The sequence below is a fragment of the Vanellus vanellus genome, assembly GCF_965231255.1.
Source record: "Vanellus vanellus genome assembly, chromosome: 16".
Classification (NCBI taxonomy): domain Eukaryota; kingdom Metazoa; phylum Chordata; class Aves; order Charadriiformes; family Charadriidae; genus Vanellus; species Vanellus vanellus.
The window spans coordinates 6,274,797-6,301,055 of NC_138921.1; the positions used below are offsets into that span (position 1 = coordinate 6,274,797).

Consider the following 26,259-nt stretch of genomic DNA (forward strand, 5'->3'; position numbering starts at 1 on the left):
TGGGGTAAAAATACTATGCTACCATGTAAAGCATCTTCTGAGCAACAAAACGTCACACATTAAAGTAAAAATGCATTCCACTCATTTATTTATGAATTTAGGTTCTAAAGTATCAAAACTACAGAGAAATGGGGCGTGGGGGGGTGTAATTTCTTTATCAGGCTTCAAACAAAAGTTTTAGCAATCTCCTAATCACAGTTCCCAGACTAGAAGATTCAATAACATTAGACTACAGCTATTTCCTCTGTAGATTTCCCATGTAAAATTGCTCTGTGCCTTCACCTTCCCTTTTGTCTCTTATGTGACTGGATTTAGAAATAGTTTTCTTGTCTCAAATCTATCAAACTAGGGCTTTTGTCACTGACCCTGATTTATCAGCTTCAATGAGAAGTAAAATTCTAGTCAACATCTAATATGCAAAGCCTACATTTAATCAGTAAATTTAAACATTATTTAATTTCATTCTAGAAGACTTATTTGAAACATGCTTTATTTTTAAGATGAGAAAGCTTAATCTTGGTGGTATTTCAGCAAGTTGTAAATTATCAAGAAACAAGGTGTTTTGGTTTAAATATCACTTAAATACTTTTAATGAGCTGTACTCTCTGAGTAGTTTTCTAGCAGCAAGACCAATATTTTCAGAAAGACGTCAGCCTAAACAGTTAATCCGCTAATGAATGCTATTTGTGCTATAGCTATGCAATTAAACACTGACATTTTTCATTCCTTGTCATGTATGAACATGCCAAAACAAAAAAACAAAAGGTGCAAAAGAGAAATATTGATTCAGTCCTTGCCCATCTCAGTTATTCTTGATTTTAATTTAGCTTCCACAGCCCCCTCCCCCCCTTTCATTTTCTGGTTTTAATTTCAAAACAGTAAAATATTTAACACTAGGATTTGGGTTTAGTTTTGTTTGCTGGGTTGTTTTAGAGATGTCCTTAATTACACAATCGACCTATGATAACAGATTGCAGGCTGGTTTTGCAGTTTGGTTTTGTTGTTGTTTTTTTTGGGTTTTTTTTTTTTTGTTGTTGTTGTTGTTGGTTTTTTTAACTCCTGAAAGCAAAATAAATATCTTTTTTTGTTTGTTTTTCATTACTGAAAGAAGGGAGAAGAATGAATGCTGTGCAACAGGATTCAATAATACTGACCTGTTTGGACAAATACAAATGTCGTGCATGTAAAATTTAATGGCCTTAGACTGTTCTTTATTCTTGAAATGATAGTCTGCCAGAAGATAGTACAACTCAGTCACCACTGGTGGAGAATAGTCTGCACCATCCGGGAGAGATGGTGCCTGAAAATAAAAAAAAAAAAAGTAAAGGTTCATACTAAATAAAATGTTCATATTAAGTGAGCTGCACACTTGCTTCTTCCTTGCAGTGAAAGTAGCCTTTTCATCACAGAATATGAAGGTATTGAATATGAAGACAGTGAAAGCATTCCACAGATACACAGAGCACTTACAAATGCTAATGAACATCTCATACTGACTCCATACGAATCAACATTACATCTTGCCATTCCAAGAGTAAAAGCTTTGGTGATGTTCTTATTTCATTTAAATGCAACTACCTGAGGAAATCCAACATCATGGAATAAATCATTCCCCTAACTATCTCAAAGTCAACGTAAAAATAATAATAACTTATTTCTCCAAATTTCATTTTTTTAAAAGCAATTAATTATACCTTGCTGCACGTTCCTTCAATATAGGCAGACACAGTGTCTAGGCTCAGCATAGGCTTGTCTGTTCGAGGAACAATTGTAGCAGTCTTCTTCAAAAGGTTGGCTAAATCAGCAGATACAGTACTGGTTTTGTAACTATCAAATTCCGGAAGAGTTTTAGGCTTAAAATATTCAAACATGAACAAAGCGTCTTCCCACGTTAGATCAACCTGAAGAGGGAGGTAGATGAGGAGGGAGGAAATTTATTTTGAATTCCAAAATTCAGAAGTCTACTAACAATGAGTTTCTATGGCTTTTCTAGTTCATAAGAATATACACATTACTCCAGCAGGAAACAAATTAAATCTCCCAAAACTAGAACAAGTAAAGGTGCCATTAATTTGTGTTGCTGATAAACATAGCAGACTGCTCACTGAATTAAAAAACTAAGGAATTGGGCTGTAACTCAGCGTATGTGACTGAAAAATAAAGTCATTCTACTTGCTCAGAAGAGTTGCTCAGAAAAGTTGTGTATAAGCAAGAATCAGCTGCAAGCATTCAGAGTGACACTGAGACCATGGGTAAGATATGGAGGGGAAAAGCTCTACACCTTCAATTTCAAACTCAAGTAAGAAGAACAAATGAAATGGGAATCAGACAAAATTCTGAGACTCAAAAAATCTTCAAACTTTCTACAGAAAGGTACTTTCAGAATTTATCCCTCATTGTCCCTTCACTTTTATTTCTTGAAAACAGTAAAAAACCCTAAAATTTGAAGTTCTCTGCTGCTAGACTAAGTTTTTCTCCTTTTATTGTTTATTTTATTCCTTACAGTAAATTTTGCTTCTGTACTGAAAACAGGGAAGTCACATTACTAAAAATCAATTTGTCAATGATTTCAATAAGAACTTCATCCAGAATTGCCCAAATGTATGAGATTTGGGGGGAGCAGGGTAATCTCCTTATAATTCCCTTTTTTTTTACTTATTCCCATTTTCTCATAATCTTGATTTTCTAACAGTTAAGTCTAAGAGAAAGAATTCACAAATATTCAATGAGTAATAACATAACAGTATCTGTGTATTTAAAAAGGTCTGTTCAAAGGAGCCAGACAACTGTTTTGCTTGTATGAAACTCTCTCACTTATAATTATATGATGACTTGCATTTGGTAAATGCAAAAATCATCTGAGGTTTTTGAACAAAATTAGTGACGTTTCAAGGCAGAGGATTGCTGACCTGCTTTTTCTGACCCTTCCTGCAACAGTCTTCCTAAGGCATTCTGTAGTCATTCTTCTCCCAAACTCAAGTGAATTTCACACATTTCTCATAAACAGCTAACAGATATTTACTATCATAGATTTCAAAATAAGCTATAATGTAATTTACTTGCATAATTTTTAACAGTGACATTTTTCACTTTCATAAACTGCAAGGTTGGCTGCTTAAGTTTTCTTCTCTCAAGCTGACTTTTTTCCTTTCTAATTTTCCTTAAACGTGAACTTCTTCTCTGTTGAAAACAGGAAAGTTATGGCTCAATAAAATCAGTTTGTCAATAGTTTAAAAATGGCAGACTACTGTGAATAAGACTATACTAGCATTTCATTTCAAATATCTAGCCCTCTATATTCATAAAGGCTTCCATAGTTTTTTAATGAGTTTATTTACTACAATATGTAAAATACATACATTTTACAAGGAAATAAAAGCAATCTTTCTCCAAAATCTATTAAGGTGCATTAAAACCAAACAAGAATTCATCTTTCATCGCTTCAGGATATTCCACTGACATTAAATAATACATATCTTACCTGCTGTACTGAATGTTCTTCTAGGTATCTTGCTTTGCTTTTTTTGCTAGGGAAACCATATAAACAATAAAAACACTGTTCCAAGGCTGTTTCCAGCTCTTCTTTGTATGGATGAGTATCTTCAGAAGTGGATGCTGCAAGTTCTTTCTGTAGTACCTGGACCTACAACACCACAAATATAAATGAAAAAGTAATCTGCCAGCTGAAGATTACAATAAACTACGCAGTTGTCTGAAGGCTCATGATGAAAACATTAAGGAACCACATGTATTTTTCCCCAACTGCAACCAAATATTATCTGTATTTCTGTAAACCAGTCTCACACAAGTAATTTCAATGGCACTGTAACTGCAATAAAGTGCTTTTATTTTTTTCCTATGTTAATTCATGATCTCTTGTCTTTAATCAATGAAAAGGCACAGAAGAATTTCTGCCCTAATTCACAAACATCAATTTCCTCTGCATGGGAAAAGGGGGATAGAGAGGACTTTGCGGAAAAAGAAGGGGCAGCTAATGAAAACTGGGCTAAAAGGAATATAGAATTGCATAGTATGAATACTATTATAAAGATGGCTACACACCAAGGAAAGTGGCTGGACTGATCCCAAATGACTAAATGCTGTAGCAAGTTGCTGTCTTTAACTTCAACATTACAAGAAAAAGTACCCATCAGTAGCATATTTTGGAAGATGCTATTACTCTAAAACATTCATTGGAGAAAACTGCAACCAAATGCAAAAAGACAAGGAAAATTTTCACTAAGCTTCCTTAAAAAAGCAAACCAAAAAAGAACACATCCAGGAAGACATCTCAAAGTCAATAAAAATATGTTCACAAAGAATAATCTGTGCAGTGGGATTTTAGATCTTTATTCCAAAACCAAAACAAAACCTACACTTAATCACTGACGTTTAAGAATCAATTCCAACATGTTCCACTATGAAATTAAAATGAAGAAACAAAATGTGTAAGTAGAAATTACATTCATAACATCTTACACACCCAATAGTAATTTCATGTGTGCGTCCCCAGTATCAGAGTGCACCTATTATGTCTAAAGAAAACTCATTTGAGGTGGTAGAAGAGAAATGCTTCTAATGTAATCATTATTTGGGAGACTAAAGGGTACAGAAAAATACCAAGTTCTCCACTGTGATTTGCCTCTAAAGTTTTAGGAAGCTGCATACCACCAGGAGAGTGCTATTAACTGATAAGTAACTGCCTTTAATATTTTTCCTCTGATAGAAAGCATCAACTTACTCATTTTAGTAAGATCTGACTTCTCCAAACGAGCCACACCTATTCCTCAACACACTGGTTAACTTAGGAGTTTCTTCAACTGAAATTTTGCAGTCATAAATTGAAAATGCAAAAGATTCACCCATTTGCAATTTGTATAAAAGCTCATCATATTACTGTTACAGTACTTCAACTGCCTGTTTATCACCATTTAGCATTTTTCAACATCTAGGATTGTAAACTCAATTACTTATGCATACTACAAGAAGCTTCTCATCATGATTGCCTTTACTGACACTACAAACACTGCACATCATCACAAGGCAAAATTCTGTCATTCTAAATGTAAGAAGCTCATTTGTGGTGCTGGGATTAACTATAAGATGTTAGTTCTCTTCTGCTTAAAAGATCTGTGCTAAGAACAAGGGACCATTCATTAAGAGCCAAAACCCTGAAAAATAAGCATAAAGACAATTCTTAGAAGGCATTTCAGTGAAATTTTGAGTCACAGCAATCATCTTTGAGTCACAGCAGACACCTTATTTCTACTTCTTTTCCTGTAAGAATTTGTGAACAACGTTTGAAATTTACAAAAAGTGTAGATAAATAAGTTAAAAGGCAGATGTCAGCATCACAGGATACTATTCCTACTGCTGCAAACAAAATCACATCTAACACCAGTAAAAGAATTCACTTGAACAGTGTTCAAAACAATCTCCTGTGTTGTTATTCAGCTTTTAAATTCTTGGCAGTAACCCAGAATTGTTCTTAATAATTCAGACTTTGACTATTGCTAAAGGACAACTACATATTAACATCCTCTCTTGCACACCATCTTCAGCCACAAGCAATACAATGTACTTGAGCAGACAGTTCACCTACAGAAGGTGATCATTTAATACTAGTCTATAAAAACACACTTTAGTTTGACATTCTTGAAACTGCCTTTCTCTTCAAATAATTCATTCCATTTTATCTTTGTCTTTCCTTACCCTTCCAACACCCTCCTGTCTCTGAAAACTAAATTCTTGTGCCAGTAATACCATATTAAATTTTAGTTTAATAAACGGGCAATTCTGAGACTGAAAATGCAAGATGACATTTGCAAAGATCCAGCTGTAAATACATTCACAGCTCTCAATTATCTGTAGTTTATCCAGGTTCACAGGGCATACTATCAGACTCCCCAGGCTGTGGATACAGGCACACTAGATGGACACGATTTAGATTCATCACTTAGAAGCACAGCATTTGAGGGCAAGCTCGAGTCTGGAAACAGGCTATCTATTTCCACGAAGCACAGAGCCTGAGCTAATAAGCCCTCTGGACCCGAGGCAGAACCATGCAGAGGCAACTCAGGTGTATCAGCGTTATGCTCCTGATACCAGGGAGACCCAGGTCAGTAGGATGGAGAGATAAGCTAATAGTCCTACACTGAATCAGCCTCAGTTCAAATACTGTTCATTAGCTCCAGCCCAACTCGGGTGAGCCAACTGCTGCCGAACCCCTCAGGCTCTCCGCGCCATCCTTCCCAGCTGTCTAAATTACTGTCCTAGACACACTGCTGCTCAAATGCAGAGGTAGATGGGGCCTGGCACTGAGCTGTGGCTAATAAGCTCCAGGGAGTGCTGAGATGGGAAATTAAGAGATTCCCGAGTAGCTCTATGCAGAACTAATCATGATTTTCTCTTGGCTTAAGGTAATAAACCTCAATGAAGTCAAGCTGAATCTGTAAAGTGCCACTGAATAATCCCTGCAGAGCACTGCCTAGTGAATGCCACGGGACCATATTATCTGGGTTTTGCCAAGAGCCAGGCTATGCCAGACTGTCAGTACCCTGCACAGTGAAAAGCTGACTGCACTTCTGTTTCTAAGCTAAGGATAAAGTGAGGAAACAGCAATACACACAGAAATGTTTTCCTTCAACCACAGGAAATTTTCTTTCTGGTGTAACAACTAGACCTCAAGGAATAATCTTAAAAAGGTCAACAACGAACAGGTAACTCTTTTCATCTAATAATGCTGCAGCATTACTGCCCAGACACCCATTTCTGCAGCATATTAGGTCGTCTAACACAGTCATGTGAACAACAGCACAAAGAACAACCCTCAGACAGAAGAAAGCAAAGGACTGAAGTAATTCTTCATTCGCATCACCTTTGTTCAATAGATAAACTCTGTAAGTATATTTGAAGTTACACCTAGTTAACAACACAAAAACAATAGAATTACTATTTTTTTTTTTTTCTTCAGTCTGTGGTAGAAAATCAAGGCAGGTATAATAAAACAAGTCTAATTTATCAACAGCAGAACAGCCAAATACATCACAGCTTCAGGACCAAGTCTGGGTAACATCACACAGTCTGTGAGCAATCGATCGCATTCCAGACACGTAACTGAGGCCAGGGGATGGCCTGTAAATCTTTACTCCTGTGATTTGGAAGAAACAAATAACCAAGTTTAATGGCAAAATTCAAACCTGAATTTTCGTGGCTGACAGTTAAATATGCTCTTTTTGGCATGTTAAATGGTATTTACCTATACTGAAAATGTGCAAACTTTACGTAACACTTAAATTCAATTCTGTGAAGTCAGCAACTTATTTAGAATCCTTGAGACAAGATGAATATGGAATCACAGTGGGTTATTTTAGCAGCAATTTTAAAGAAGTAACACTACAGTTTTTCTTAGCTTGTGAATGATATACAGTACTATCAGACCACTTGGTTATTCCTACTTCTCTTTCAAATCCTAGGAACAAAGTAAAATACTAGTGCAAGAAGCAAAACGGAAGAGAAAAATCAGAAGAAAATAATTATTCTTCTTGGTGAGGTAAGTCCACAGAACAATGGCAATTATGACAGGAACTAAACTGTTCTCAAGTTTATTTACAATTTTATATCAACACTCAAGAGTTCATTTCTATTACCAGATTTTTGAAAACTGACTTCTGAACAGAGAATACAACTTTTTTATTCTAATACTTAGGCATGCTGTCATTCTTCTTGCATTCACTATTCTTAATTTTTCTTTTCTTTAACATAAGAGTTCTCACAATTAAGACTTCTGAATATCATTTTGATTACTGAACATAAATGAACATGATTCTTGACTTGTCTTTCTGAGAAGAAATCACCCTTCAATGCATTTTTAAAAGCAAAGACTATACACACATTCTTCCACTTAAAGGTCACTAATACTTGAAACCTGGTCTCATAGTGTGTGATGACACGAAAGTGTCCTTAAAAATTTAATTTTGATTTATACAAATTTAAAACACTTCAAGCTTCATCTGAAAGCAACAGTTTCAGTATTTTTGGTTAAAAAAAGTCCATGTACTGAGCTGCTCAGCTTTGCTGCCAGCTATCCACATCCCTACTACCAACTATCCACATCTCTGCTGCATCCATTTTTATATTTAACATCTTTGACAACATGGTAAGGTATGTCAAGGATAATTACTCCACCCCTTTCAGCACAAATAAGACTTCCACCCAAATCCTTTCTATATCTTGAACTAGCAACATTTGTGTTCTGGAGAACAACAAAACAAAAATCAAAACCCAGGAAAAATTCTACAATGAACAAATAAGTTATGCAATGCTTTACAAAAGCTTTGAAAGAAGTGTTGACTGCATTTTTACTGCACATGAATGATTAGATTATCAGTCAAGGCACAAGACGATTATTTTTAGCAGTATCTAAGTTTTGCATATCTTCAGAGGCACTATACATTATAATAAATTCATTATGAACTCAGCATTGTTCAACAGAAAACATCTGAAGTGGCAACATACGACACTAAGTATTTCCCTTTCCTCCTTCAGTCCATTATTTTAAATCCTTTTAATCCTTGTGTATTTGGACTGGGAGAAAAAAGAGTAGACCTGAATATAATTGAGGCTGATTAACAGCACATGGGAGGAAACAAAAGTTTTCATTGTCATGTCATGTCTGTCTCACCTATCTGTAATTGAGTAGAATTCTGTTTCTAATACCATCAATTATGAGCGTTACATCTACTCAACTGCAAAATCCTTATCAAGTATTTGAACTCTGAGGAACTAAAGGGATAGTATAAAAAAAAATGGTCTCTCTCAGGAAGAAGAGCTATACAACATTACTGGCAATCACTTTAACAGCATTTTTCTACTCACAGTATTTGCTACTCATTTTCGGGAAATTAATTGGCTCACTCTCCATGCTATGGTTTGGTTACTTTCTGGCTTTACACTCCTTGTGGGGAACCAGGGTTATCTGCTCCTAGAGCAAACTCTGCCAAGCCCACTTTTTTTTTCTTCCTGTCTGAAGGACTGAAGTGCACACCCACCAGAACACACTGCTGAGATGGCACACACCTCTTGCCCAAAATTTGCTATTTCTACCCTGCCTAACTTACCTCCTGGTTGGGGGACAAAAGCCATGCTCACAAAAGCCATGCTCACTGCTGGAATATTGGAGCAGGAAGCACGCTCCAACCACACAGACAGCTCACCTTCCAGCAAGACATTTGAGAAATATGCAGGAAAGATGGGATTTTCTGTTTTGTCTGTTATTTTTCCTGACATTTCTCATGCTCCCTCTTCTCTCTTTAGCTAGTAGACTCAGGGTGACTGTTCACCTTCAACAGTTGTGAATTTAGAATTGTTACTCTTAATACTCAGACGACAGCTGAAAATTAAGAGTTATTGCCAAGTAAAATGCAGGGGTGTGGCTGAGCTACCCAACACAGAAGATAAAAATGGATATAGATTCAGTATTCAGGTATCCCCCTTCCCCAGGTCACAAACTGTAAGCAGTTTTATATATTCATTACAAAAAATAAAACCCAATCTCTGACTTTACCACAGGAAAGAATACACAATGACAAATTACCATATTACCAGTCACCTGGATGAATGCTGATAAGAGCCAGAAATTTTTATTAGTTTTACTTTTATTAGTTTACTTTTAAAGAGTAGAAGATGCATCTTCTGAAGCTAAGCACCACAAAATTCACATCATTCAATTGAAGTTTTATCATGATCAGTGGCTGATACAGACCCATATTTCTCCTAAGTACTCAGAATGATCACTTAACACTTCCCTGGTGCTTTCCCTTTCAAGGCAAGGTAGATTTTTTACTAATTCTCATTTGTCAGACCTCTTGTCTGACAAAAAGTCCTGTTTTGAAAGCATACCAATGGACAGGGGTCTGCAATAACAAGCCTTTGCTATTCAGATTAAGCTGACTGAAGTGTTCATGCATTTGTCTGGCAGAAGGAGGAAAGCAGATTTAAAAGTGTATTTTTAACACAAAGACAAGGCAACAAACAATCTAATATAACTTTGAAGTTGTTCCCTGCTTTGAGATGGGAGTTGGCCAGATAACTTTCAGAGGTCTCTTCCAACCTAAATTATTCTATGATGCTAACACTTACATAGAACTTGAGAAGAGCGCCATCTGAATTGCAACACCAGGATCTTCTTCCCAAATACTCATGAGCAGTGTTCAGCAGCATGAGCGAAGAAGGCAACATAGGGGTATCAGGACTCACTGGAAGAAAGAAGTTGGTAAATACCTAAGTAGCACAGAACTGAGTTAAATCCAACTAGCCAATGCTTCATCTGGCAAAAACAACTTTTCTCAATGATAAGAAAGTGATGCTTGCATACCCCTCTACTCCCTTCAGCCAGCAAGATAAGATGATAAACAACTATTTTTATTTATATTCCAGATCTAGATGGTTAGGAGCTCAGCTCCAATACGTAAAAGTGAATAATTAACCCACCTTCTTCTCCCTGGTTCTGCTGCTGCTGGCAGCAAAGGGATCGAAAAGCCTCTTCCTCATGCTGGATGATCCTGTGCAGGATAATCCATGGAAGCACTGAGGAGACGTATGGTTCTTTTGGTTCTTCCTGGACTGCCATGCTGCAGTCTATGATCTAATAAAGAAACAGACATTATACAAAGTTATACGAAATAAACATCAGCTGTGAATCCTTTCCAAACAACCCGAAGTTGGTAATGCATTTTATCCTTAGGAAATAATCTAAAGTTGAGTCTCCTAGAAATAAGACCAACTGGTATGGGGAAGGGTGGAAGACCATTTACCCCACCTTGACACATTCCTCTTGCGCATCGTCATTTTCCAACTAGTTATTTCTCTGTTAATACCATATACAAACAATTCAAAGTAAGCAAATGTGCAGCATAAATTCTTAGTGTTACTAGGGCTCATTACTGTACGAGAAATTTATCTACAACCCAGCAAGGAAGAGGAACTTAGTTAAAAGAATTCCTGAATTCTTTACCAGTTCTTGCAACAACTGTTAAACACCAACTAGAATAAGTAACAGATGCTATATAAATGATGTAACTGAATAAATTCTGAGCAACATAATGGTGTGTCATGGAAGCGCTGCCCTAGTATTTCTCACAGACAACTGCCCATTTTATTGCCACAGTGCCAGAAATTTCCATAGTCCTACACTTTTCTCACATTCTTTCACACACACAACAACAATAGTTTTTCTATTGGTATTTATGTAGATAAAGAATCATATTCATTATTACTACAGAAATCATTTAGGATAAATGTTCTCCAGAACTCCATTATATTGCATAACATATGACACACATACAATTTTACACAACGAGAGTATGATTTTATGAGTAGTGAGGGTCCTTGGCTTCTATTGAAGTAAATGGAGATCTGAGAGTTGCAAGCACATTGAATTTTGACATTAGCTAGACTAGCTTCTTAACAGAACTGAGTGTCTGCTATTTGTTACCTGGACTGAAGAATATTCATTCAGTAGTTTTAAGGTTTGGAAATATCTTCTTTAAAAGGCTAAAATCAGCTGTATTCATAATGCCAGAAACAGTCTGCACATCACTATTTTTCCCCATCCTCTTCTCATCACCCTCTCTGTTTTTACTGGAAAAGCCCTTACCTTGGTCAGCTATTGCAAGCAACTCTACCATGTTCATAAGGCTTATGGGATCTTGTCTTCTAGCCCAAAGCACATACAGCCAAGATCAGTGCCATAACTTACCAACTGCACCCAGCCAGCTCACTCAGTCTTCGCACTGTCACCATTTCAAATAGCGTAAGAAAACAGTGTTGTTCCTTGGGTTATTTTACTACAATTCTTTGATTATTTTAGGCAGCTTGATGTTTGAAGGTACCTGCTGTTACTGATTCTAGCACAGGCGTTCTCAGTGCATCTCAAACACATCAAAATGAAAACGAAGACTATGAAGGTAATGCTCATCTTCCCCTGACCTTCCCCCAACAAAAACGTAACCCAAAATGTCACTGCGAGTGGGTGGCAATTTCAGCCACAGCAGCTGTATCATGTCTGAAGGTCTGTAGTACACAATACCTCTTTGGTAGTGCAACTGAACAGGTTACCTGAATCAGGTTATTTGTTAATCGAACGAGGCTTGGCGTTACAGAAGAGTCTTTCAGGATGCTACTGACTGATGATAATGAAGTATCTATTCCTGTGAGCAGTTGTGTTACCGTAGCAACCCACTCTTCTTTAGCAGAAGCTGCTGTCACATTAATCATCTGTTGAATTGCTTCATTCAAGGCAACTTCTGAGCGTTCAAAGCATTGCTTGTAATCTTTCAGTTTGAGCAGGGAGTCCTAGGGAATGTAAATATGAACAAAAACCTATTATAAGGATGAAGGGTTTATTTTAAACCATGAATGCACAGCAGGGCAAAGAAATACACTATATCCAGTTAATGTGGTTACTTTAATGAAACGATAACAGAACCTTTAAATATGACATTAAAAAGGACAATAGGAGGTGCATAGACCCTGGATGACAAATATAGAAGTAGGATCTAAATTTCAAAAAAATCATCACTGAATCTTTCTGCTTTAATAAGAGATGCAAGAAAAAAATATTCAGGAAAGGGATGGCTGTAGGTCTAAAATTCTAATGATATGCAGTTGAATAGAGGCCCTACAGAAACAGGGTTTGGATCTTTATGATCTTGTGCTACCATTTTGTTACTTCATAAATAACAAAATAGCAACTATAAGGCTAGTATTATAGCAACGTCCTCCTGCTTCTTTCTACTCCGCCAAGTTTGGGCCACAAGATGGCATGGAGGCTGTAGAATTTGGTTCAGTCTAGTTAAAAGAGCATCAGGTTTTTTTTTTGTGCAATCTTTTTTTTCCCCTCCCAGAGAACCTGATAGGCTCAAATTGTTTCTATAGCTGAGCCCATTGGTACGCTTATTTTCATAGTGTCAAATGGACTAAATCTATAGCAATTATACTGGATGTATCTATCAACAATCTGTCATTCATGCAGGACAGATACACATCATCATAGAAATCATTCATATGCTAGGCAACTTTTAAGTTTCAGAATGGTTGTAAATCACCATATAGTCAACATCAGGAAAAGCAAGAAGTCCTGGCAGCAGATGCAGGTAGCATGAATTTATCCATAAGATCGCTCTGCGAATGATTCAAGTTTATTTGAATTTACAGTTTTTCTGCCCATTTCATATAGGTCTCAGACATGTTATATCTTTAGCCGCGTTCTCAGTTAGCAAAAGTTGGCATATTGCTAATGATGTCAATTAAGCTATGCTGTTCAGACCATTTACAGATTTGGTTCCACGTTTTGCTTTGTAAATAAGACTCATTAACCATTAACAACCACTCTAGAAATCCTTTCATCCTGTTTTCAGGAAGAAATCTTAATCCCTTCCTAAAAAAGACTTAAGAAACAAAACAAACCTGTAGGAGAAGCAGCTGTGCTGGTCTCTCTGGTATGGATGTTACAAATTCCAGATGTTTTGCTCTGCCATAACCATTAAAGCTTAATGTTGGACGAAGCAGATGCACCACTGCATTATAATCCCCTGCCTCATACAGTCGTTGGATCTCTTCCAGAGACTGGCATCTCTCCAGAGATTTTAGGTTCTTTTCAATCTGCAAACATCACAGATGGCACAATCCAACTTTCATTTTGTCTTCACATACATTTCACTACTGACATTTCTCCTAGCAGTTTAGCTGTAAAGCTATGTGAACCCTACAGCTACACTCAGGAATATAAACCAGGAAGAAAACACCCACTATGTAACACTTCACCATTCCACAGATTTTTAATTGTTATATAGCATATAATTTTACTGCTATAATGATTTTTAACTTTTTTGCCTCAAATCCCAAAATCAAGCATTTCTACACTGCAAGAACACATCTATCAGATGGACTTCACAGTGAAGACAGCATCTCCTGTGCTGGAGTTCATCCCCCAAAACAGCAATAGAAAGAATAAAAGATGGACATCCCTTAGCTTAAAAGTGTACGCAAATTGTCATGTGGAAAACAGACTGCTGAAGAGCTCATTTAAGCAAAGGTGAAATTTATGTTTAAGAACAAAAACTAACACACTAATCTAATAATCTAATTTTCCACATGCAGCTGCTTTAACATTTTTATTTTGCATAAAAGCAATCTTAAGTTGTACAGGACCAACAGATCCAAAAGGTATCTTTTCGAAAAGGAGATGATGGCATTGACATCACCATGAAACTATGAACCTGCCCCTTCACTCTTAGAAAAATTCTAGGACAGACACGGTAAACTTCCATCACAAAAGAGCTAATTCATAGATGACCTTCAAAACCGGGAGGGATGGAGTGGGAAGAATACACCTGCAAATTAATTCTTACCTCTTCTAAAGAAACAACAGAATCAACATGTAGATTAGGTAACCGTATTACGATGCTGCAGTCATTCCCAGCTTTAGCTTGCATCGTAGTGGAGCTCTGTAGCATTTCAGTGCAGATATCATAGTTTTCAAGTGCCTGTTCCATGTCTCCCTACAGAAACAGTACAGAGGAAAACAAAGAAACAAAAAAAAACTAGAGTTCTGTCTGCAGGAAGGGTTTCCTAAAGCATGTAGAAAATGTTTAAACCCAATGCAGGCACTGCCGGTGTGATAGCTGCACATCCTCACAAATAAAAATCAAATCCAATTAACAATCTCAAATTAAAATAAGTGGCATTATACCTATCAGTGACTTTAATAACAGGTAAAACAAATCAGAGAAATAGAATTCGGTTTGCATAAATCTGAAAGATTAATATGGATTGCTAAAATCCCTTTCCTTTAAAAACATGGATGGGCAAACCAGTAGAAATAACTCTTCCATTTGTGCAAATAAAAACATTGAACCAAGAAACATTCTTATATTCTGCAAAGTGAATGCATTCTACTCGCTCTGTCCCACTGAAGTAGATACTGAAGTTGAGTCATCAGGAGAGGAATGCAAGCTGCACAGGCAAAACATAACTGTGTATCTAAAGAAAAAAATGGCAGTAGCCATATAAGAACTCCCATTTTTCCCTCAAGTAAGTTTATTAGAAAAGAATCTTTACATGGAAAAAATAAAAACCGACAGGACTGGTTAGGTCACACTTATGAAACTGACTCATACTATTAGTTGACAATCGCCTTAAACATAATTGACACATAAACAAACTCTATGATGTCCTGAGGAAGCAAGGCTTGGAGGAAAAAAAAAAAAAAAAAAAAAAAAATAGTCTGCGACCAAATTCTATTTCTTTCAAATTATTCCCTTAGTGATACATTCAAAACCCTCTGCTTCAAAATCTGCATATTAAATTAAACACCTCCAAAAGAAGAATCATGCTACCTTGAAAAAGCAGAGGGGAGAATAATCAAACATACCATCAGCTTCAGCTGAAAGTATCCACACAGCCAGCTTCCAAAAAAATCCACGTTCTGCAGCTACACAATACTATTCCAAATAACTTGATTCCAAATATATTTTTTTTTAAGCTGAACATGAGTGAATTTGAACAGACTTAGATATTAAACATATCTAAATATTAGCTTAGCACGTGAGACCTCCTACTTCATTTCCACCTGTACCCTTAGGGATAGTTAATTATATTAAAAAGTAAAATTAAATCACTATGGTTTGAGCTGGTTTTATCCACATGCTTAAATGCACTGAGATTCCCGAATCAGCTATAGCATCTCTGAACAAAATCAATTTTAATTTGGGAAAAGTTTTATTTGTTAAATCAAACGTAAAACAAACCTGCAGTGCTAGAAAGCGAGCCTTCAGCCAATACACCCGAGTGACAAACTCCATCCAGCCTTCCTCAAATAAATCTCGCTGTGAGGATGCAAATGACAGCTGTAACAGGTCTCCCAAGAAGTGAGTTCCTGGGAAGTCAGGACCAAACTTCCCATTCACAGAGGCAACAGGGCAATTTCGTGGAGAAACTGCAAATCAATTAATTACATTTTATCATAAAGTTACTAGCATCCCATTAAAAGAGTCCCCACACTAGTATTTTAAAAGTACTACCTTAATGCCAACAATTGATAGACCAGTAAAATACAGATCTGAAAGATATTCATTAAGAAAAAAATAGCTCCAAAATCCAATGAATTCCTGGAAACATTTCTTCATATACCTTGAGTGGTTTTAGAGTCTGAAGAAAGTAACATCCAGTTCTCACCTGTTGAGCTCTTCCCTTTCGTCAGTAGCCACTGATCTAATTGCAGTTCCATGCAAGAAAGGCTCATCAACATCATATCCTTCAGAAAAAGTATGGAAATATCAAAAAAGAGTATACAGGAAGAAATATATAGAAGAATTAAAAAACAAAAAAACCTACTAAATTTGCAATTTACTTCAAAGAAAACCTTCAACTTGTCCTCTTGGGGTTTCTATTCCAATAGAATAACTACGTCTTCCTCTGTCTAAAGGTGTATAATAGCATTTTACAAATCAACAGGTACTAAACAAAACAATATTTAGAAGGAGCATTAAAAACAAATTTTAAATCTCAGCTCATAAAAGAAGGTAGTCAGAAAAGCATTGCCTGACATCAGAAAAAAGTGACATCCTTATTTTTGTATCTGGCTGAATAAAACTATATTGAATTGCTAAATCATGCTAAAAGCATGTTTCCAGAATATAGTAGAAGTACTGATATTTGAGAAATAAAAACTCTATACCCTGTAATTTTTTCAGTATTTATCTCCATGAGACTGAGTATGCACTCTAGTCTTATCAGCTTATTAACGCTTGTCAAGCTCTAAAACACAGGTGCTTGTGAAAAAGTTCAAAAGTCCATGCACGTTACCACAATAGCCCTTTACAATCTTAAAAAAATGAATTTATTACACTCAGGATAGCTTGCAGATCAAGTTTAAAATAAATTCAAGGATCAAAAAGAATAGACAAGCATGGGGACGATGATTTTTAATAGTATACCTACAAAGTCTTGACTTTTTAATTTTTACATACAAGCAAGTAGTTATGCAGTCACAATGAGAACCAAGGGAATACATTTAGGAACACATTTACATTTGTTTTAAAAAGATATGTATATATGAAAAATATGCAGAAATACAAAAGTCACAGGATGTATAAAGAATTTAACATCTGCTACATAGCAATGCTTTTCTTTGTTTTGTAAATTAAGTCAATGGAACATAGTTTTCAGAATTCATTTTTCATTTGCAAAAAAGTAGAAATACTGTTGATCTGAAAAAAAAATATTTCAAACTGCAGTCATACCAAGGGCAAACAACCTTCCAAATGACGTTGCTAACATGGAAATGATAACATAGGCAGGCTCAGCAGACAAGAAGTATCGGTACTGGTTTTATAATCCAAGAAGAATCATCTTGTGTCACTAAGCCTGTTTAACATTAATTTAATGAACTTACCATGTTCTCTATTTGCACTTGTGAAATCTACAGATCTATAAAGGTAATAAAATGGTGATGCTGGGGGGGGCGTTGTTTTTTGGTTTTGTTTGTTTTTGGGATTTGTTTGTTTTGTTTTTTTTGTTTTTTTTTTTTTACTGTAAATTGCAGGTTATTTTAAAACTAAACTGCATTTACTCTATTTAGAGCAGAAATGCTGACCCTCAGTCCGCCAGTGTGAACTGAGCAGCCTTTCTACTCACCTGATGACAAAACAAAACTTTGTGTCGTATCAGAAGCAAAGGGAGGGAAGAAAAAGAAAGCAACAACAGAGTAAAGGAGTAAGATACATGTATGTGTATAGTATTTATATTACATTTGTATGCGTGTGTGTACAGAGAGCAACACAGCAGCAAATAGAAGTATAAGGAAAAATGTTTCATTACCTTGATGTGCTGATTACTTGAGTCCCTCAATAATGGATTGGGAAGACTACTACTATGCTTTCTCCAGCTATTATAGATACTAAGGACCACCTCACACAAGCCAGGAGGCCACTTCACTAGGAACTTCTGGCTAATGACTTTTAGATATCTCATCATCAGTTCCAAGATCCCACCATTATTCAGGTTATCCAGCAGGAATTCATGAACGTCCTGTTTTTCTAGAAAGCAGACAGACACAAAGCCATAGGTGTTTAAGGTCAAGGCAGACCATAACTTGAAACAAATAAGTTTCATCAGTGTTTCATGCAGTAATCTTGCAGCAGTTCTCCTGTGTTGCCTACATGCAGAATTAAGTTATTGCATTCCAATCTGTTTAAATGAGAAACTCCATACAATAGAGCTCCTGCACACAGCAATTACGCAGTCCTCAAGACTTAAAATAAATAAATAAATAAATAAATAAATCACACCTGTTACCAACCGAGATATTTCTATTCCATAAAATTATACTTTTAAAAATAACATAAACTCAAACCAGGACACTTCTGTATCTTCTACATATGATAGGAAAATACAGAAAATAAAGCCTACAATATGGAAGAAGCAACAGAGAAAGAGTGGGAGTTATAATGAAATCCTTACCAGATTCCATAAATGTTGTAGAATCAAATGACATTCTGTGTGGTCCCACATGCTGGAAATTCTCCTCTTTGACCTCTGATTGCACCTCATAGTTGTTGAAAGGGTCTTCCTCCTCCTCCGGATCTAATTTCCTTAATCTGTGTGAAAGGGGACAAAACCCAAGATTATCTTGTTTATCTTATCCATTTTGACATCTCCATTGTCCTCTAATTCAGTTTCAGATCAATAAAAGCTTTCTTATTTTTTAATTAGTTTAGTAATTTTCACTAAGAACAGTTTTATCAAATTTATGAGACTACAATGCATCACATCTGCTTCAAAAAATAACATGGGTCTAGTGGTTTTAAGATTGGGGCATATCAATCAAACAAAACCCTAAACAGCTTCCTCTGCTTAGTTCTTGATACTCTCATAATGAAAGTTATTGCTGTACAGTACCTGGAAGGAAGGAATTTCACCAACAGCTCTTGAAAGTCAACCTTCTCCTCTTTTTTACATTTGGTGTTCCGGACTCTAGCAGATCTCCTTTTTGCTGTTTCACCACTATCTTCTGTAATTCTCCTTCGCTTCACGCCTTTCTTAGATTTATCACCTGCAGACATGTCACCTAGCAACAGAATTTTAAAAAGATAACTTATCAGTATATTTTTCTTTTGTTTAACTGCCAAACAAAAAGTGGATAATCTTTTTTATTTAAAAAAAAAGTTACTTGGGGCTGACACTTTATTTTATTCTACGGCAACACTTGAGATTCATTGGTTTCCTTCTGAAGACAGTGACAAAAATTTTAAAATAATTTAAAAAATCACTTTAATATAAACTGGCCACGGCATTTTGCATAAAAATGCTGGTCTGAACCAAGAAGCAGCCTTCCTGAAAATTCTGCGTTTCATTATTCATTAGAATTCATTATTTAAAGACTGAAAAACTGAAGTATGAGTCAATAGCACAAAACCAGAAGAGGTCAGATGCTCCTGCACTGGAGTAACAATCAAGAACAAATCAACCTGACTCTCCTTTCTATTAGATAGGAAAGTAAGCCCACTGCCCACCGTCCTGAACACAGGTCCTATGTCTTAATCAGGAATCAATGATTTTCAGACAGTTTAGGTGGCCTTCCTTTTCTAACATGGAGTGTTAACAGAACTTAATTTTATAAAGCTTCACTTCGCTTTTTCTACCAGATGTTATTCATATGCTGAAAAGGTTCTGAATCCACCAACATGCAGTATAAAGACAGTATTTCCCAATGAATACTGTAGTGCTTTTACTACCCAGATAAGTAGGAAAGGTATCTTGCATCTTAGACTGAAGTACCTTGCTCACCTACAGTAGCTCCTGGTTCCAATGAATTCTGACTGTGACTTGGAAAGTTGGGTGTTGTTGGAGTATAAGGTAGTACGGGTTCTGGCACTGTCACCACTGGATTAGTGCTGACAGGAGTTGGCTGAATAACACTGACGGGAGCAGAGGTAGGAGAGAGAGTCAAATGTTGGACTGGGTCTCGGTATTCTGAGAGATCAATTCTCTTTCCCAGACTGGGTCGAGGAGGATCACATGTTGTGAGGTGGTGATACATGGCAAGCAAAGCTTCTCCTAAACATTTCCACCTGCATGTGGAAACACAATGGCATCACAACTTCAGTAATTCTTGTCACATCATTTTCTAAATTATATTTACAAACCTAGCAGCATTCAACATTGTTTTTCTCCAATAGCTTAGAGGTAGCAAGAGCAACTTTTCAGTGGGAGAGGAATACATATTTGAGTGTCAAAATCTGCCCTGAAACTAGAAAAGCTGAAGAATATCTTTCTGCATCTCCTATCATATAGACCATTGACAATTTCAGGCCTGGAACAGAGGTCCTTTGGAGCTTTCCTTCTAGAATACACCACTTAGAAAAACAAGAACAAAATGTGGCAGCAGGCAAAAGTTTTCAGAGGAAACTGGTGAGTTGGTTGCAGTAGGAAGGAAATGGGAGTCAGTATATGCGCCTGATCTCAAAAAATGTCTCTAACAAAAAAAGGTCTATGCAGTAGTTGCTGAGGAAATTACTCTGTACTGAACCCTAAAAAAAAGCAGTGTCAAAGGAACCATTCTCAGGTTCTGCATTCAATCAACAACAATAAAAAATTCTCACCCTTACCCACAAGTAGAAGCAACTTCCCTGCAATAGGACCTATGCGCAGAGTCCATTAATATTCCAGAAAAATATGTGCAATGAAAAAAAAACAAAACAAACCCCAATCCTTTATGCCTTAATAAAGACATATAAAACAAGTTATTAGCATACTTATCTTGTTGCAAATAAAGAACTGCAGTGTTTCCCAGTTTCCATTATCCAAATAGTAAAAACAATTTTAAAAAGCTAAACTTACTTTAAAGTTTATATACAAGCTAGTTATATATGAAAAATACAATAATACAGTTGGAATAGCTGCCAAATCATTCTTAAGGTTTTGTTTTGGTTTGGTTTTTGGTTTGGTTTTTTTTGTTTGTTTGGTTGGTTTGGTTTTTTTTTTTTTTTACATCATTGGTTTTAATTCAAAGGTTGAAAACTGACAGATACAGGGTTTATGCTAAAATCTTAAGTACACCAAACCAACCTATAATCTCATAAAAAATGAAAACACTGAGGGGTTGATTGGTTGGTTTATTTTTACAACAACAAAAAAAAAAAGCGTTCTGAAGAATTCTGAAGTGCAACACAGTTGTCAGCATAAGTGGCTTCACAGAAACCTTTTAAAAAGAGAAAATATGAAGACATACGTGAAAAAGGGAATTGGCTGGACCAGTCTGAGGTCTGGTTCTCTGTCACGCACTAGCAAAGCTTGTCTTTTCTTACGTAGCTCCAGTGCTTCATCTATGATTCTTGCTGTTTCAGCTGCACTCACATTTACATTATGGATAGACATGTCACTAAAAAATAATAAGAAATAAAGACAAGTTAAAGGTTTTTTTGTTGGTTGTTTTTTCATTGTTTGGGTTCTTTTAAAAGCCTGGGGAGATTCAGTTGACATCTTCCAGGCAGCAAAAATAAACAGTGTTAAAACAAGCATTCAAATAACATTCTTTTAAACACTTTATAGCATGCATATAGAAGTGTTCACCATCCAAAATCTTTGTTCTGCCTTAAAAATTAAAAGACAAAGAGAGAATGTCCTATTCTATTTTCTAAACACTGAAAAATTAAAGGAAAGCAGAAGGTTTTGTTTTCTTTCGGAGGCAGAAGTTTTTGGTTCAGAAAAAAATTGTATGACTGAGAAATTCCTTTCATTCCAAAGTGCTATTTTGAGGAATTCATGTCATCACAAATAAAATTTGGAATTGAAAATTGTCTTGTATAGTCTGAGTCTAGAAATGAATTTTTGAAAGTGATAAATAATCCACTTTTTCAGAGATATCACAATCCAGAAACAAAAAACAAGTGGCTAAAAGCCCAGGCTTAATTCAGCCTGTAACTCATTTTAAGAGCCAGACCTAAGGCAGCTTAATAAATCAGGGTCTCTCTAACTAAACAGGAATTTCTGTTAAAGGTCTACTGCTATACGTAGAATCCTAGAGCCTTAAAATTTAAGTTATCCTTTATCTTATGTATCTTCTAAGTACTCTGTATTTTCACATTTTAGATGTTAGAGTAGAGTAGTCTGAAGTGTTAAACATGTTTTTGACTGATGTATTGCATAACTTCAGGATGCATGCTAGGATGCACGTTCCATTTCCATTTACCACGTACAAGTTATATAGCGTACTGATGTTATCTGCACATGCAGCAATTACTATATTCAGTGAGACTGAACTACAGTTAAACTAAAAACATCTTTCTTGAATTCCACTGACCATCACAGCAACATATTACAGTATCGAGAGCAGCTCTGATGTTGAATGGTCAGTTATCTTAGATCCTGTAGATTTTATGGGCCACCACTTTCTTTTCTCACTTTCCTCCTACCCACTCATACTATAAAATCCACACAGAAAGAGACAGTCTACTTTGCAGAGCTATAGGACACCAAACTTTTACTAGAAGTTTTACATACTGTAAAAAAAAAAGTAATAATAAAGGACTAAAATCTCAAGCATAATATTGCAGAGTATTTGCAGAGTTGCAGTGGTCTGAAAGCTTAATAAACTAAGAATTTCTGCATTTCAGGTACTAATGAAAGATACAAAGTCTTGTGACTACTCATTTGTCAATAAAAATCAGTAAGACCCCCTGAAATGTACTGATAGGAGAAAATTGTATTAAGTCCCAGATTTGTAACTGCTTGGAAAAGCAGCAACCTGTGTGGATTTTGGGGTTTGGTGTTTGGTTATTTTTTTCCATTTGTTTTGTTTTGCTTCTTCAGTTAGGAAAAGAAAACTAAAATGAATGCTGCAGATACCAGCTGCAAATAAGTAAAATAAAACAAAGGAAGATGATTACAAGAGATCGAGGTATGAAAAGAAGCGAGCAGCAGCAAGTGGATTTTTTGCCGCTTTCCACCTTGCTCCAAAACTCATTACCGAAGAACATTCTGTCAGCAGCACCAACATTTAACATTGGTTTATTATTTAGAAGGCAGGTCAGCAAGATACTATTAAAGCTTAAAGCATTATATCTCACCAGCTTTTCTGAACTACACCAAACCCAAAATTTACACTCCAAAATGCAGTATATAGCATAAGAGGGCATTCACCATTTGAGGAACATCCTTAAGGAATCTTTCCGGAGGCAAGGCTGCTCCTCAAAGATCTTCTCCTTCAGAACCAATCCTTTGCTATATAGGCAGTCTTTTTCCAGAGCTTTGCAGATAAAGTACAAACATGCTGATAGAGAAATAGAAATTGAATGGTCAATTACCGCTTTGGTTCATTCAAAAGCTCCCGTTTCTGGGCTTCGTATTCACCACTGAATTCCAACTAAATATGACATTTACATAAGTTAGACCGATAGCTTCGTAACATGTAAAATAATTACATGCATACATTTAAAATAACCTGTTATGTCTTCCCGAGTATTATATCCAGAAAAATAATGTAATTCATTTAATTTAAAGAATTTTTGCAGTACATCTTTTATTTACTTTCAAGAGTCCAGTCCTGCACAAAAGAAATTACAATCTTTACCATAACCTAACGTACTGCTTACATAAGACAAACTTTCTCCTATACGACTGCATCATTACAGTCTTTTACCAATATGTAAAATTACACATAACTTGAGAATTTTTTTTGGTGTACAGTACTTACTTGTGTAGTCACTGAGTGTGTACAGGATTGTGATGAGGTTATCTAAACAAGGCCAGTGATCAGGATTACACCTGAGGCCTTCTTCAAAAGCATGACGAGCCAAAGGTAGGCGGATTAATTTTATTGCCACATGACCGATTTTATACCACAGGTTGACATCAGTAGAGTCTAGCATTACAGCCTAGAAAGGATAACAAACAACATTATTCACACTTCAGACATACATATCCACTTGTCTACAGGGACTGGCACTGCTTTAGTTTTCAACAGGGTCACTACTAATTTAGGGACTGAATGGTGGACCAGTTATATCACACATAACATCAGAAAGTACACAGAATTCGGACATACATTCAAATGATGTATGCTGAAAGGTGTACATCTGTATTTTGGCAAGTTTTTGCAAACATTGAGGCTCCAGTGTTTTATTTCAGCTATCCTGTACCTCCAAATAAAACTCCATGGCTGTCTCCAAGTCATCCCGTTGCGCTGCCAGTTGTGCTAGGTTTTTATAGGTGGAATATTTTAACATCAAGCCTGGATGTTTCAGCCCTTCTTTCTCATCACCAGAAAGAACTGCCTAGAATATAAAATAAATGCAATGCATGGATTAGGAATTAGACAAGTAAAAAGAACAGCAAACAACTTGCCAGCTGGTAACAGTAACATTTCTAATTAGCCAATAAGAAATTAAGTAACGCAAAATATAATAAAAATAGTTTCTAGAGTTTTATTCTCTAAAGGTCACTGACCTCTCGCAGAAGACGAATCTCAAGGAGCTCATGATAAGCTTTAGCAGACTCTTCAAATCGGTCATGTTTCTGAAGGTCCAAGGCTTTGTGGTACAACGCAAAAGCTTCTGCTTCCTGCAGTTTAAAAAAATTAGGACCTATGTTGTAGGACAACTTTATTAAATATACTTATTACAATATAGTTATATTTATTATGAATATCAGTGCTTTCACACTTTTAATACTTTCTGCTATACAGTAGTCCACATCCAGACTGTATAGCAGACCATCAGCCTTACTGGCCTAATATAACTCATTTGAGTGAAGTTTTCACTTGCTAAAGGAGGGTTCAAGATATAAGACAGCAACACAACTTTCTTAAACACAAAAAATTATGGATGAACAATCCCTGCCAATAGCAAGAACAAAAATCCCATCAAGACAAAACTTTGTTAAGAAAATTGTGGGTTTACTTACTTGAGCTTCCTTTGTCTGTGTCTTATGACTTTTGAAGGTACCTTCGTAGTCATCTTCAATTGTGGAACTCGCATTCAGTGCTGCGATTCGAATCTAGAATGACAGTCGAGACATGACAAGAAATGTTACATCTACCTGTGTCCCAGTTTCCCTTGCAAACTGGATTTTTCTCTTTTTTTTTTTCTTGGTAAATGGAAAATAAAAACATAAAGTTACAAGGACTATAATGAATTTAGTCATCACTAATTGCAAATAAATAAAATATGAGAACAATTTCTCCCCCCACATCAGCTGAAAAAAAACCCAAAATTTCAAGTGTCTTGCAAGCAACAGCTTCCCTAGAACAGACATGTACATTACAGTGATTTTTTTCAGATTCTTAAGTTTACCAATAGCTACATCACTCCAAAACCAATGTTTTCATTATGCCAATTCAGTCTTAGTTCTGGGGAAAAATTTTCAATTTTATGTCTACCAAAACATCTCAAAAACCATCTCAATAAGCCCTTACCATGTTTACAGCTGTTCCTTTCTCCAGGATTAGGAGGAAGGGCCTAAACAGGTCTGGAAAGCAAACAGGATTAGAATGTTTATTCTGTCTATAAAGAAAGCATTCAGAAGTAAAAGACAGGCTAGGAATACTTTAATCAATAACCAATTAACTGTCCTGTGTCACCACCACCCCATGCCAAGAGACAAACTGCCCTACCACATAGGAACAATGACATTTAAAGTGAATTTCAACTAGAGACAGAGAATGAAATACAAATTTAAGCATAACAAATACTTCAAGATGGCTTTCAAAATGCTAGTCCTGGCAGGGAGGGGGGAGTGGAAGTATTGGCAATGTAATTACAGCTATAATGTTATTAGATTACTGTATAATATTTAATGAACATACATTATATTAACAACATTACAACATGAATCCCTTTAATGACAAGAGCTAAAATGAAAAAAGCTTCTTGAACACTCTGACATTTTATGAGCATGAATCATTATAGCTTATGTGTTTATCTTCAGTTACTTAAAAAAAATTTATGGAAGTATTCCTGCACCTTTTACCTAGAGCACAAACCAGAGTGTTCTCTCACGTCTAAAAACCACAGCGCTTACCGATATTGACAGAACAGGAAAGGAAAAAAATGGAAGGTTATCTGTATCATATTGACTTTGCAGCAGACCATAGTGGCTAATCAACCCATTGCTCAAAATACTGTCTACGGCTGGAAATTTCTCTGACTAAAAATGTTTTCGTTACTGCTCCCCTGCTAGTACAGAACCAGCGTTTATAAA

General features: G+C 36.0%; 1 protein-coding gene across 1 annotated transcript in view; it reads right to left on the reverse strand.

Moving 5' to 3' along the window:
• CABIN1 (calcineurin binding protein 1) overlaps window positions 1-25,203 on the reverse strand; it is a gene marked incomplete at its 5' end in the record, with an annotated part of 116,790 nt that extends 91,587 nt beyond the window's left edge. The window contains 21 exons of the mRNA XM_082491917.1: window positions 1,155-1,300; window positions 1,695-1,901; window positions 3,482-3,643; window positions 10,141-10,256; window positions 10,492-10,645; window positions 12,118-12,354; window positions 13,468-13,662; window positions 14,412-14,561; window positions 15,810-15,997; window positions 16,237-16,315; window positions 17,881-18,098; window positions 18,523-18,659; window positions 18,961-19,129; window positions 19,840-20,132; window positions 21,293-21,442; window positions 23,203-23,332; window positions 23,756-23,936; window positions 24,201-24,335; window positions 24,508-24,621; window positions 24,964-25,056; window positions 25,180-25,203. Of these exons, the coding sequence (XP_082348043.1) occupies window positions 1,155-1,300; window positions 1,695-1,901; window positions 3,482-3,643; window positions 10,141-10,256; window positions 10,492-10,645; window positions 12,118-12,354; window positions 13,468-13,662; window positions 14,412-14,561; window positions 15,810-15,997; window positions 16,237-16,315; window positions 17,881-18,098; window positions 18,523-18,659; window positions 18,961-19,129; window positions 19,840-20,132; window positions 21,293-21,442; window positions 23,203-23,332; window positions 23,756-23,936; window positions 24,201-24,335; window positions 24,508-24,621; window positions 24,964-25,056; window positions 25,180-25,203 (3,278 nt within the window). The remainder of the gene's footprint in view (window positions 1-1,154; window positions 1,301-1,694; window positions 1,902-3,481; window positions 3,644-10,140; window positions 10,257-10,491; window positions 10,646-12,117; window positions 12,355-13,467; window positions 13,663-14,411; window positions 14,562-15,809; window positions 15,998-16,236; window positions 16,316-17,880; window positions 18,099-18,522; window positions 18,660-18,960; window positions 19,130-19,839; window positions 20,133-21,292; window positions 21,443-23,202; window positions 23,333-23,755; window positions 23,937-24,200; window positions 24,336-24,507; window positions 24,622-24,963; window positions 25,057-25,179) is intronic.
• Window positions 25,204-26,259: the final 1,056 nt, after the last annotated feature.